At 36.0% G+C, this 12,510-nt stretch overlaps 3 protein-coding genes across 3 annotated transcripts in view; 1 reads left to right on the top strand and 2 right to left on the bottom strand.

The window, feature by feature from the left end:
- LOC105619582 (3-oxoacyl-[acyl-carrier-protein] synthase, mitochondrial) lies at positions 1 to 2,079 on the top strand. The gene is made up of 3 exons (XM_012201099.1): positions 1 to 199; positions 384 to 764; positions 1,337 to 2,079. The coding sequence occupies exons 1-3, from the start codon at positions 1 to 3 to the stop codon at positions 2,077 to 2,079; spliced, it is 1,323 nt and encodes a 440-aa protein (XP_012056489.1).
- A 480-nt stretch (positions 2,080 to 2,559) lies between these two features.
- On the bottom strand, positions 2,560 to 8,893 carry LOC105619581 (gametogenetin-binding protein 2-like). Its single transcript, XM_012201098.1, has 11 exons — positions 8,804 to 8,893; positions 8,027 to 8,217; positions 5,686 to 5,829; positions 5,392 to 5,604; positions 5,127 to 5,333; positions 4,888 to 5,056; positions 4,634 to 4,798; positions 4,415 to 4,498; positions 4,083 to 4,343; positions 3,628 to 4,002; positions 2,560 to 3,550 (listed from the first exon to the last, which is right to left on the bottom strand). The coding sequence occupies exons 1-11, from the start codon at positions 8,891 to 8,893 to the stop codon at positions 3,374 to 3,376; spliced, it is 2,076 nt and encodes a 691-aa protein (XP_012056488.1). The 3' UTR covers positions 2,560 to 3,373.
- A 1,492-nt stretch (positions 8,894 to 10,385) lies between these two features.
- Positions 10,386 to 12,510, bottom strand: part of LOC105619579 (alpha-(1,3)-fucosyltransferase 7-like) — a 2,914-nt gene continuing 789 nt past the window's right edge. Inside the window, exons 2-3 of the mRNA XM_012201096.1 lie at positions 12,112 to 12,266; positions 10,386 to 11,322 (exon numbers count right to left, since the gene is read on the bottom strand). Coding sequence (XP_012056486.1) covers positions 10,386 to 11,322; positions 12,112 to 12,266 — 1,092 coding nt within the window. The remainder of the gene's footprint in view (positions 11,323 to 12,111; positions 12,267 to 12,510) is intronic.

Here is a 12,510-nt window from a genome sequence, read left to right as displayed (position 1 = left end):
ATGTCCATTCCACTTTTGCACGTTAGTCGGTCATTGACGACCGCCGCAAGGTCCAAGCGACGTGTCGTCATCACCGGGATAGGAACTGTGTGTCCCTTGGGAGTCGGGACACAAAACGCTTGGGAGGCTCTTATCGACTCTAAATGCGGAATCGCGCGACTTTCCAAACCAGATTACGACAAGCTACCGTGCAAAGTAGGTGAGCAAATTTTGACAGTTTACTATTGTCAACTTGCATTCATGTTGAAATTTGTTTACATACAATTATTCTATATTACATAATTCTTCTAAACAAGATTTATTGACTTCTAGTACCTAATATTAACTATTGCTCAAAATTATATTGCACGCAATAATTGTATGTAACAATTGGCATTTATTAGCTGCATTGGTACCGAAAGGAAACTCTTCTCATGAACTCAACATTGATTCCTACTTCACGAAGAGTGAGCTACGCACAATGTGCTCTGCCACTGCATATGCATTGATAGCTTCAGAGGAGGCATTAACGGATGCAAACTGGAAACCAACCGATGAAGCCAATAAACGTGATACTGGAGTCTCAGTAGGAATTGGCATGATAGACCTAGTGGACGTATGCATGACATATGAAGCTCTGAAAAAGGGATATAGCAAAATCAGTCCATTCTTCGTGCCAAGAATATTGCCGAATATGGCTGCTGGTCAGATCAGTATAAAGTATGGTTTCCGTGGACCCAATCATTCAGTATCGACTGCATGTGCGACAGGCGCGCATGCTATTGGTAAATAAAGAGCGAAAACAACTGGCTGTAGCGATTATGTAATTTTTTAAATAATAAGACAATTTAAGAAGCCAGAAAGAGCTAACGCAGATATTAGTGCAATACGGATTTATTACAATAATACTTATATAATCAACAAATGTAATCCGCAATATTTTGTTAACATTATAGATTGCACTGACAGCACTAAAAAGGATTAACAATATTGATCGAAAAGTTTACGAATCATATTTGTTAAATATGTAAATGTCATTGTAATAAATCCGTATTGCATACTACTAATATCTGCATTGATTCTTTCGGATTTTTTAAATATTGTTTTATTATTTGATTTATTTCCAGAGCCAACTCTCTTATCTTAATTTTTAATTATTATACATAATTTTTTTTCTTATATATTTTTTTTCTAATATTTATCTATATTTCGAAACACAAGAAGTGAAAAATTTCTCCATTATCTTCAATGATAATTTTTATGTTTCCGCTTTAGGGAAAAAATTATATAATCGCTATCCTAATTAATGCTCTTTTCATATCTGAGAAATCATCATACGATATGAACCATCTTCCAGGTGATGCGTTCCGCTTTATCCGTGGTGGTGAGACAAGTGTGATGATATGTGGCGGTGCCGAGGCATGTATTAGTCCACTAGCTATAGCTGCGTTTTGCCGGCTACGCGCATTGAGTACGTCGAAGAACAATATGCCATGGGAGGCATCACGGCCCTTCGATCGTGACCGCGATGGTTTTGTTATGGGTGAAGGCGCCGCGATATTGGTTCTAGAGGAGTTAAATCATGCGCTCGCTCGGAACGCGTCTATCTACGCAGAGGTGCTGGGCTACGGTCTGTCTGGCGACGCATCACACATAACAGCACCTAGCGAGGATGGCACCGGTGCGCTACTAGCAATGGATCGGACATTGAAGGACGCCGGCATCGAGACCTCGGAAGTGACGCACGTAAACGCGCATGCCACATCCACGCCGCTGGGTGATGCGATCGAGGTGAAGGCGATCGAGTCACTGATGGGTGAACACAGCAAAAACGTAACGATAACGAGCACAAAAGGAGCACATGGTCATCTGCTAGGTGCTGCCGGCAACCTGGAAGCCGCCTTCACGATCTTGGCGATTAAGGAGGGCATCATACCGCCTACGTTGAATCTGCACAATTTAAATATGGAGACAAATTTGAGGTTCGCATCGCATACGAAAATGAAATGGAACACGACAACGCGTCGAACGGCCCTGAAAAACGCATTCGGCTTCGGTGGAACGAACGCATGCTTGTGCTTCACACAATACGTCAACTAAGTCCAAGAGGGAATGTGTACTCTATCTCTTTAGTGAAAAAATATCATAATCACTCTTTGAAATACTTACAAAAGAATTTCAATAATGAACTTTGAAGATTTCTAAAAAGATAGCGGAGAACAAAAAATTATTATTTTAAAAAATGAAAAAAGTTACATTATTTTGCAATCTTCATTAGCTTGAAAAAGATACAGCATGTGTCTCCATAAAGATGTGAACGTCTAAGAGTAAAAGAAAAAAAAAAGATGTCAATTATCGGATCGAACCTAATTTGAAGTATAATTAATTACTAGTCTTGAAATATTCAAGGATAAACATATAAAATCCTAAAAAGATGATCTATAAACTCTTGATATTTCTGTTCAATTGATAAAAAAAGGAGCTTTTTCTCCTGTAAATGTATTGATATGTAAATATAAAAAATCTAAAAGAAGCAAATTCGGTGACGAATTGAATTTTACACAATTGATTACCAGTAGATAGCGGCTTAAATATTTTTAATAACTTTTATGCAACATACAATATATATGTGTACGATTTTACGACAATAATTCTTTTTATAGAATATTTTTACAGTGCGTGTAATAGAAGTTACACAGAGAGGATATACATCGGAATAATAAAATATATGTATATATATATTATAATGGAATGCAACATTGATTTTAATATTAGGATTCCGACAAATTATATCGCATCTCTTTTTGTTACAACATTGACACGAATTCACCATAGTCATAGCGCCGCGTAAATACTCTTGAAAATAAAGATTTTCAAAAAAAATACAATACTTTTCAAATCACTGAAAAACTTGTCTTTAACAACTTGCATTTACTGCGGAATCAGATCTGCCATATTTTCACGGCCAAGGCATGTTCATTCAAAATATCTGCTTATTTGCTTAAATTGCAAAGATCTATACAATCAATTTCGAGATATACATCAATATACATCAAGTTGATCCGTATACTAATTTTATGGTATCTCAATTTATGTATGTGTTTCTGTACTTTTCTCAAAGTCAACGTTATTGTTTAACATCAGATATGAAACTATTCAATCTCTCAATATTTTTTATTTTTCAGATGCAATTTTTGCACGTAGAGATAAATAGTATTGTATAATGTTTTTGGCTTCTTAATTACATATATTCAGCATTTTATTCACATCAGGTCGACTTCGAATGATAACAGTTTCTTCAAAATACATCTATTACATTCGTGTCTCACTACTGATAGTAAATCAAAGTAAAAAAAGAAAAAAAGATGGAGATATATTACCATAGTAGGAATTCTTAATGAAGAATGCTAAGTGGTTTCTGATGGCTGCACAATATAGCAAAACGTTCTCTAAGCATTTGCCGGAGTTCCTGCCGCTTCTCTGTGACTTGACATTCTCTCGACTTAAATTCTAATACTTCCTCTACTGGAATATAACTCTCCTTCTCATCGTCGTCAGAAAAACAGGAATCCTAAACAGTTCGAAATAAAGCTTTTTTATAGAGAAAACAAATCCTTAAATATTTAGATTATCATATCTTAAATTTACCTTCAACATTTGTGTAAGTGTTGGACCTTTCTTTTGCAATAAAGAGATGCTAGAATTGGAATGATTAAATTTATCATGACAAGTCCCTTCGTGATCACACCATTCATCATTACAAGCTACTTCAGAACCTTCCGGTGTACTAGGAAGAGAAGAACTACTGATATTATGTTCGGAAGAGTATCCGCAATCTTGAGACGATTGTTCGCTTGAGGTGTGGTTTTTTCTCTCGGACATTTCGAAACGTTTTTTCATTACCATCCACGTAGTATATTTATTTTCACTTGGCTCCGTTATCCACGCATCTACTAGCTCGTTAGTCATGGAATCTTTACAATTGTCATAACGCCACTGATTCTCATCGATTTTCTCACCCTCCTTAACGTGAGAAAAAAAGTTTTATTTTAGAAAATTTAATACATCTATTATAGCAATACGAAATTGACAATTGTAGTTACCTTACACGACTCGCAAACATCGGATGAATCCTCCTGAGATAATTGTTTACAAGATGTACTATTTTGCTTCGATTGACTTGTATTAAGATTTTTCTTTGTTTCAGAGATGTTCTTTTTAACTTTCTGTGAACCTTTTTTCACAGGGAATGCTAATTCTGTCTTACTTTGCGATTGTGATATACTATGTGTTTTTGGCTTCTTTAAACAATCTGGACATTTACACGTCGGCGGACCTTTGTTTTTTGGATCTAGGACCTGCAACTAGTGCAAAAGGAACCGATAGTATACAGAGGCGCATATGTATATAAAATTCAGTAAATCTCATTATTTACTTTATGTCGATTGATGTTCTGCGTCATCGATTTTGATTCTACACAGGTACAGGGGGAATCACTTTGTGATCTCTCATTTGAACACTACGATAAAATATATAACTTAGCCACGTGTTGGTAAACATATAAATTTAGTGTCATACTTAAATAAGTATCACCCGTGAGAAGTTAAGAATAAATTTTTAAAAAATCAAGTCTTGCACACAAGTTCAAACATACATCACGAGAATTCTCCTTTTCCTCTGTTTCGTTGCGACGTCCCTTCTTCTTCTTACGTTTAAGACGTAATTTTTCACGTTTGTGCTGTTTCGCTAGTTCTTCCTTTGCAACTTGCTTGTAGAATAATTCCAATTGAGAGATACCTTGTTTCTTTTCAATCGCCGACTAAACAAATCAAAATATTAGAATAATCTGTTATAAATATAGGATTTCTAATATCATGTAGAGGATATTATTATATAAGATCTTGTTACCTGAAAGTTTCTGGACAATGCATCCACTGCAACAGCAGCTAATACTTTGCAAACAGTTTCTTCCTCTTTCATTCGTCGATGTATTTTGTGTAGTCGGTCTGCGATACATATACCTAAGCACGTAAGTACTTCTTCTTGAGCAATTTCCAGCGTTTTCGCGTGGCGCTCTCTGAAATTCGGAAATCTTTTATTATTCCTTCCACTAAACATTACCAGAGAATGTATTTTTGAAAGTCTACCTTCCCATAAGTGCCCATGGTTGAGCGCGGCCAAGGAGAGTAGTCATATATTCCGTAATGGGTGGTAAATGAACGTGATGGTCGCGGTAGCAACGCTTAATTCCAGAATATAAAACTGCTACGTAACCTTTTTCTTTTATAGGTTCGGGTTCTCGGGTCAAGAGAGATGACGCCAATAGCACCTTGTTGCGACATTCGGCGCAAAATCTGATCATCAAAATCATGTTATAAAACAATTACGGATAATTTATGTGAAATTACATACCTATGTTTACGCAAATAAGTATCTAAAGCTTCATCGAGCGTATCGGTCTCTATTAAAGTCAATTCCTGTCGGCAAGGTAATTCCATGCAATCCCACACTTCCCTCCAAGAATTCCATATCGGTGGCAATCGCTGAATTTCCAGAGTATGTAGTACACATCGTTGAGACTTTCTATTTCTTTGTTGTTTTTCCATTAAATTATTTAACCTAGTGCTGCAAAGACGTAAATAGTAAATGTAAATAACTTTTCTACAAATGTGTTTGAATTGAGATTCATTTGTGTCATTTACATACCTGTGTCCATGTAACAATGTACAGAGCTGTTGAGGCGATTTTAAAATGTCGTCTTTTATAGAAAGCACACCATCGGGAGTGATAACCAGAGGATCTAATGCGGGATGTCCTGACTTCATCAGATCGGTGAATAATCTTTCAACACTGAACACAGAATATTTCACTATTATTTATATATTATGTACCGTTTTGCATTAATATAGATTAACTTTAATCCTTATATATTAGTTTGGATCATTTGTGTCTCACATATTTCTTTGGAAAACTAAGCACATCAAATAATTAGTTACAACATTTATATACAATTTTTTTAAATACACAATCTTATAAATATTTTATAAAGATAATATATTTAAGAATTACTGATGTCATGAAGAAACCATTAATCTTGAAAACATTTTATTATTGGGAGTACAAATTAGTTCGGTCCGTTTCCCTAAAAATTGTTTTCCAGCTGTTGTGTGTTCATAGTGACAGCTGATTTTGACGATTTCAGAGAAGTTAAACTGGTAATAATATTCAGTTTATATTGCTTTGAGTTTCATACAAAAACCTTGATTTTTATTGTGTTTGAAATGTCGAATTTTGTGTTAACCAAGCAGCATTTGCGAGAGGTTTTGATTTTCTGCTTTAATTGGAAGAAAAGTGCGGCTGAAGCTCATCGAATGCTTGTCGAAGTTTATGATGACACTGCCTCCAACTGATAAATCATGTAGGGAATGGTTTCGACGTTTCAAGGGTGGAGATTTCAGCTGAAGATAAGCCTCGCTCTGGACAGCCAAAAAAATTCGAAGACAAAAAATTACTCGAAGAAGATCAGAGTCAAACGCAAGAGGAGCTTGCAGAATCAGGGATAATTCAGAATTGGGGATAATTCAACAAGTCGTTTCTATACGATTGAGAGCCATGATCCCAGAGGGAATGATTCAAAAACAAGGAAATTGGCCTTATGAACTGAAATCGAGAGACGTTGAAAGGCGATTTTTCAAGGCGGTTTGCGAACAGCTGATTCAAAGACAACAAAGAAAAGGTTTTTTGCATCGGATTGTGACTGGAGATGAGAAGTAGATATTCTACGACAATCCCAAGAAGAAAAAATACTACGCTAAGCCCGGTCGTTGCCACCTCAACAGCAATACTATGGCCGAACATTCATGGTTCGAAGATCATGCTCTGTATCTGGTGGGACCAAAAAGGGTCTTGTTTACTATGAACTGCTGAAACCTGGCGATTCCATTACGGGTGATTGATATCGGCTGCAATTGTTTCGTTTGAGCCGTGCATTGCGAGAAAAACGGCCGGAATACGAGCAAAGATATGATAAAGTTATTCTTCTTCATGACAACGCCTCATGTCGCTAAAGTTGTAAAAAAATATTTGGAAACGCTCAAATGGGATGTTTTACCGCACCCGCCATATTCTCCGGACATTGCTCCTTCTGATTACTGGTTGTTCCGAAAGATGCAACAAGTCACCGGTTCACTTCTTTCGCAGAAATTGAAAATTGGCTCCAAAATTGAATCGCCTCCAAAAACGAGTCATTTTTTCGAGATGGAATTCGAAAATTGCCTGAGAGATGGGAAAAAGTAGTAGGCAGCGATGGATAATACTTTAATTGATCTGTTCATTCAGTTTGTTTTGAAATAAATGCATAAAAAAACGGACTGAACTAATTTGTACTCCCAATATATTTTTTTTATCTTTAAATTCTCATTTATCTTTATAATCAAAACAATAAAAATTAAAAATTAGTATTATATTGATCCTTATTTAAAGTATGTTAATAGACTTTGATAAAGATGTTGAAAAATTTCAATGAATCTACAACAGTTAAGAATTAATTTTTGTATATTTGTAAAGTAATGAAAATTAATCCAGGACATGAATTATCCATTGTGTGTAATAAAGTAGAAGAATTGGAAAATTATTGTATAGAAAATTATTGTACTAAAGATGTAATCTCAGTTCAATTTACTCTTCATCTTTTTCTAATAATTAGAACTAGAAAAAGAGATAAAGAATAAGTTAAGACTAAACTTAATCTGTCTTAGTGGAAACAAGTATTAATAGTATAATTATGATGTAAAAATACAAGTATCATTGCGAATAATGATATTAGAAACAATCAATTTTAGCTTCTGTGCATTTTTCTGCGTATAATAGCTACAGCACTGGCATATTAAAATAGCTAATCAAATTTTGGTCTAAAATTCACTCTGCTATTACGCATCCTCGAGAATGGAACACCTTGTCTTCTTATATCGTGTGAGTACAATACCGACAATATGTATCATTCTAATAAAAAATTATTTTCAAATATTTTAATAAAAGAGACAATTACCTTCTTCGACAGCCGACACATGGTTCTGCGGCGCTCAAGATTTCAACTATCTTTTTGCAGGTAACTGCAAAAGATGTTTTGATTTCTTCCACTGTGAGTAATGCAAATTTCTTTGTAAACTCATCCAGTTGTTTACCATTGATCAAGGGATTATCACAGATAGCTCCCAAACCAGTAATATCCATAATCATCTAAAAAAAACACAGTGACAAATTAATCTCAGAAGAAATTACAGATCAACTAACAATTCACATTCGACTAGATGACAATTAGAAACGACAAAGTAAAGTTCTTGTTCAACACGTTCTGGCTTGGCTAAGAATATTCTCTCCAGCGCGAATATAAAGAAAATAATCTGCAATAACATTATCTATTTTATGCAAAGGATTGATAATCGATGAATTAAGTACAGAGAGATCGCCTACAGAAATACGTATACAACGCAGGTGTGAGAAAGACGATAACCATTGAGTTATACTCGTTCTGTCGCAGTCGGCAACGACGTGTTTGGTTCGCTGGATGTTCTGACAACATACGATCGCAAATTGATCGTGACAAAAGAACTGCAGATTCTTCAGAAATCGCGACCTAGCATTGTTTCTTTTTTTCTCCCCCACCTCTCTGACACCTGGCTGTAATGTGTTTTCAGTTAAAGGTCTCCCGTACGGAGCGTAAACGATAATTCGTAAAGCGATATCGCTATTGTGCTCCAGGAGTCGCGCCGGTTGACGGTCAGGAAAATTGGCGTCGCGGGCGCGGGTGTGCGCGCGCGCTCACCGTCAGGTTCTCGTCGACGATCAGCGGCATTTGCTTGCTGGCCAGCTTCACCGGCTCGTCGTCTCGCCAAACATTGACCAGCCTCGCCATTGTCTATCTTTCCGTTCGAGGTCGTTTTTGATCCCAAAGTGTACCACGAATTTCTCGCAATTTTTCGTCGGATCTCGCAAGGCGTTCGCCCGCTCGCTCGCCGGCCTGCTACCTTCCTGCAAATTAGGAATCTGATTGACGTGACCTATGTGCACGCGACGTGGCGAGCGGCTACGGGATAGCTCTGTCCGCTTCCTCGCTGAGCAACAAGACGGTCACGAAGGAATGCGACGCAAACAATGATGATTTTCTACCCTGGTATATCACGCACCGTCTGCCATTTGCAACGTACGGAGTCGCCGTCTATCGCTTCTCTACTTCCGCTCCGCGTGCACCGTCCCTCCCTCCGATGGTGACGACGTCAACGCGTCACCGTCTAGCGTTGCATCGCGCGCTTTCACAAGTCTTGTTCTCTCTTTTTCCTAATCCTTATTTTTTCTAGTCACGGCTCGGCATTAACTCGTCTATCTTCTCGCAATGCGATTCCCGAAATCTTGAAAAACTTGCGAAAAGACTCTCAAGCATCAAGGAATCATTAACGAACGTTTCGAATTTTAATAAATGCGTAAATGAGAGGGGATTCTTCTGGATACATTTCGTATCGATCCGAAAGATTTTCCACGGACTTTAACAAAATGCGTCATAGCGATCAAATCTTCTCATACACATAGGTCTCCCATTTCAAGCGGCAAATATGAATCTGTTATATAGGAGTATAATTAGATCTGTTCTTTCCATTTGAACTTTTTGCATGGTTCATTTATACTCTTTTTCTTTCTACGTTGAAAAAAAAAGAGAAAACATGAACTATGATATTTAACTAAAAAGGACAGGCCTATTTTTAACATGCATATTTTAATTCCATTAATTTTACATAACAGTAATGTGTATCATTAGCTAAAATTGTAATATTTATCATGTATTTTTTACAATTATTAGTTTTATTTTATATCTATAATATACACAAAATCATTTATTAAACATTGTTGTTTATATTAAATAAATTATATTGATATAATATATGTAGCTATTTTCTAAGGGTTTTATAAATAATTCTTCAATTCTTATTTAAAGAAATGCAGGAACTTTTTTATCGTAATTAAGAATATCAAATTAATAATAATCATATCGACTTACAACAATAATTTTATCTTTTTCTCCATAATTTCTATAAATTTGAAATGCGTTTCGATAGTTCGACATTGAATCACTGATGCCGTCCATTGCTAAAGTTTCCAAGCCACTGATTCGTATATATTAATTCATCTACACTTCACACTTGAAAGACTAGATGATCATAGAAAATAGTCTAAGGACATATAAGCAATAATAAGCAGTAATAAGTACAAAGAAAGCAGATTTTCCACCTTCCGATAACCAGCGTTGATAAGCGTGGATGAGAAAGACACAATAAACATTAAAGAAGGAAACTTGATTTTAATTAGTTAGAACTTAGAAAGCAAAAAAAATCTATTTTCTTTGTACTCGTATCTTAAGCGCTCGCTGGAACGCAGTCCTTCTCCTTATTCCAAAAATTTTCAAGATTCGTGTAGACCTTCGGCACGGCGGGGTTGTAATGCAATGCCTCACATATGCGACAATAGTGCCTGGAGACGCTGCCGAAGTAGCCGTGCTCGTTGATCACCCGATAATGATTGCGCCACTCATGGTATTTGAAATAACGCTCATCGTCGCGGTCCAAATATCTAATATAGTCAGCGAGCGCATTCGCGTCCGCGAAATCGTCCACGTGGAGGAAGGAATGCGGTGGCAATAATCGTAGACAGTCCTGCCGTGATGCTCCCATTATTATCGGAACCGCGAATTTACGGTACGCGTTCCAGAATACTTTCTCCGTCAAGTACTCTCGGCAGTTGGAGTTCTCGAACGACAGATAGAACTTATATGACTTCAAAGCGGCGCAATCCTTGTCGAAATGACCAGGACAAATGGTTCTGTTACCATCTAGACATTTTCCGATGATGTCCAGATCACCGTGAAGCAACGACTTGAGTGCTTTCACGTAGGACCACCGTCCGTTACGACCACTGCAATTGCTGCCCATTATAGCGACCAATTTAGTCTTGGAAGTTCTCACAATAATGTCCCAATGTTTGACCGGAAAGTTTTCGACGGTTTGTATCATTCTTCCATAGGGAACCGGCACATCGCTGTCCATTCGATATGACATGGACCAGTTGAATAGACCATCGTAGTTCGACAATTTTTGAGGACTGTACAAAAACGTGTGGAAGGGTGACTCATCTGTCAGGAAGATCCATCGTTGATTCGTCTGGCTTCTCGCCGGTAATTCAGATAGGTTTCTCGTGAAGTGTAAATGAAATAGTACGGCGTCTGCTCGATGCAGATCCTTTTCATTATAACTTAGCATGCAATTTTGCACTGAACATTGATCCCACGGTGAAAACCTAAAATTTATGATTTTATAAATCTCGATGCTTACTGTGAAAGCAAAGACGACTTCAATCAAAATCTAATTAATTTATCCCGATTGGCAGAATCGCTTAAGACAAAATTTCTATTATAGTAAATTACAGATCGTTATTCTTATTCTTTTTTCGATATAATAAACATAATTCTATTAATTTAATAGTTTTATTCGTATCTATTACTTAATAGTGCTGATTAAAATGAATTGGAGTTTGATTGAAGTCACTTTGCCTATTTCTATCAATATAGTTTAATGTAAATCTTGATTCAATTAATTCTTCATTTTTTCTGGTTTTAAGAATGAGAAAATCTGAAGAGTAAGTTGAACTGGAATTAATGTTAATCTATATTAATAGAAACAGACATAAGTCGCGTAACCGCAATTTTATCGATTACTATCTTTTTAGCCGAAGGCTGATATAATTTCTTATCAATCTAGAACGAATTTTTATTGGTTTAAAACAAAGTTTCAGCTTTAAGAATCTGCTACGAATTTTCGTTCTAAGTCAATATTTTCGTAAAATGAATTTCAAGTTAAATGTTGTTGTATCAATAACAAACCTGATAAGATAAACTACTAAGATAAGATAAATAAGATAAAAATTGATTAATTTTTAATCGAGAATTAGTTTTAAGTCTTTATAAGCATCTCAACAATTATTGTTCGAAACAAGAAATGGCAAATACTATCCTCGGCTTGTATTATTTTGAGTATTCTTGTTTAGTTATTTTTGTTAAAAAAGATAGAGAATTTAAAATTTTCTAACTTGATGGATGTGAAATGTCTAATGTGTCTACGTTCCAGAAATTGCCCATGCTTCCAAATCAGGATCAAATAAGTTTTATTGGTGGCATTTGATTGAGGGGGTGAACTCCCTTCCGGCGCCAATAACCATTTTCCAAGAGGAGATATACTCTCTACCTGAAAAAAACACGCCATAACATTTATCTAAGCTTTTCCTAATATAATGAAGAGATAGTGTGAATAGATAATAATTGCTAATAAATGTTTTATCGACATTTCACATTAGTGACAAACAAACGAAGCATTGTTAATCCTTTTTGTACGATTCTATACCGAGATAGATTACTACGTAATACTTCTTGATGTAGTTTTAGCATAATTTTTTAAAAATTTAAGATAACATCCCAAGAATGTGTGTGTA

Source organism: Atta cephalotes (genome assembly GCF_000143395.1).
Source record: "Atta cephalotes unplaced genomic scaffold scaffold00022, whole genome shotgun sequence".
NCBI classification, from domain to species: Eukaryota; Metazoa; Arthropoda; class Insecta; order Hymenoptera; family Formicidae; genus Atta; species Atta cephalotes.
Note: the sequence above shows the minus strand (reverse complement) of the source record. Positions and strands in the feature narration are given on the sequence as shown.

What these genes read in the sequence shown, in the direction of transcription:
- LOC105619581 (XM_012201098.1), bottom strand. Translation starts at nt 8,893, where the DNA reads ATGGCGAGGCTGGTCAATGTTTGGCGAGACGACGAGCCGGTGAAGCTG. An exon ending in TGTGTCGGCTGTCGAAGAAG is followed by an intron (nt 5,830 to 8,026) that starts GTAATTGTCTCT and finishes TTCTGTGTTCAG; the next exon opens with TGTTGAAAGATTATTCACCG. An exon ending in CATTGTCCAGAAACTTTCAG is followed by an intron (nt 4,799 to 4,887) that starts GTAACAAGATCT and finishes TGATTTGTTTAG; the next exon opens with TCGGCGATTGAAAAGAAACA.
- LOC105619582 (XM_012201099.1), top strand. Translation starts at nt 1, where the DNA reads ATGTCCATTCCACTTTTGCACGTTAGTCGGTCATTGACGACCGCCGCA. An exon ending in CAAGCTACCGTGCAAAGTAG is followed by an intron (nt 200 to 383) that starts GTGAGCAAATTT and finishes GGCATTTATTAG; the next exon opens with CTGCATTGGTACCGAAAGGA. An exon ending in GACAGGCGCGCATGCTATTG is followed by an intron (nt 765 to 1,336) that starts GTAAATAAAGAG and finishes ACCATCTTCCAG; the next exon opens with GTGATGCGTTCCGCTTTATC.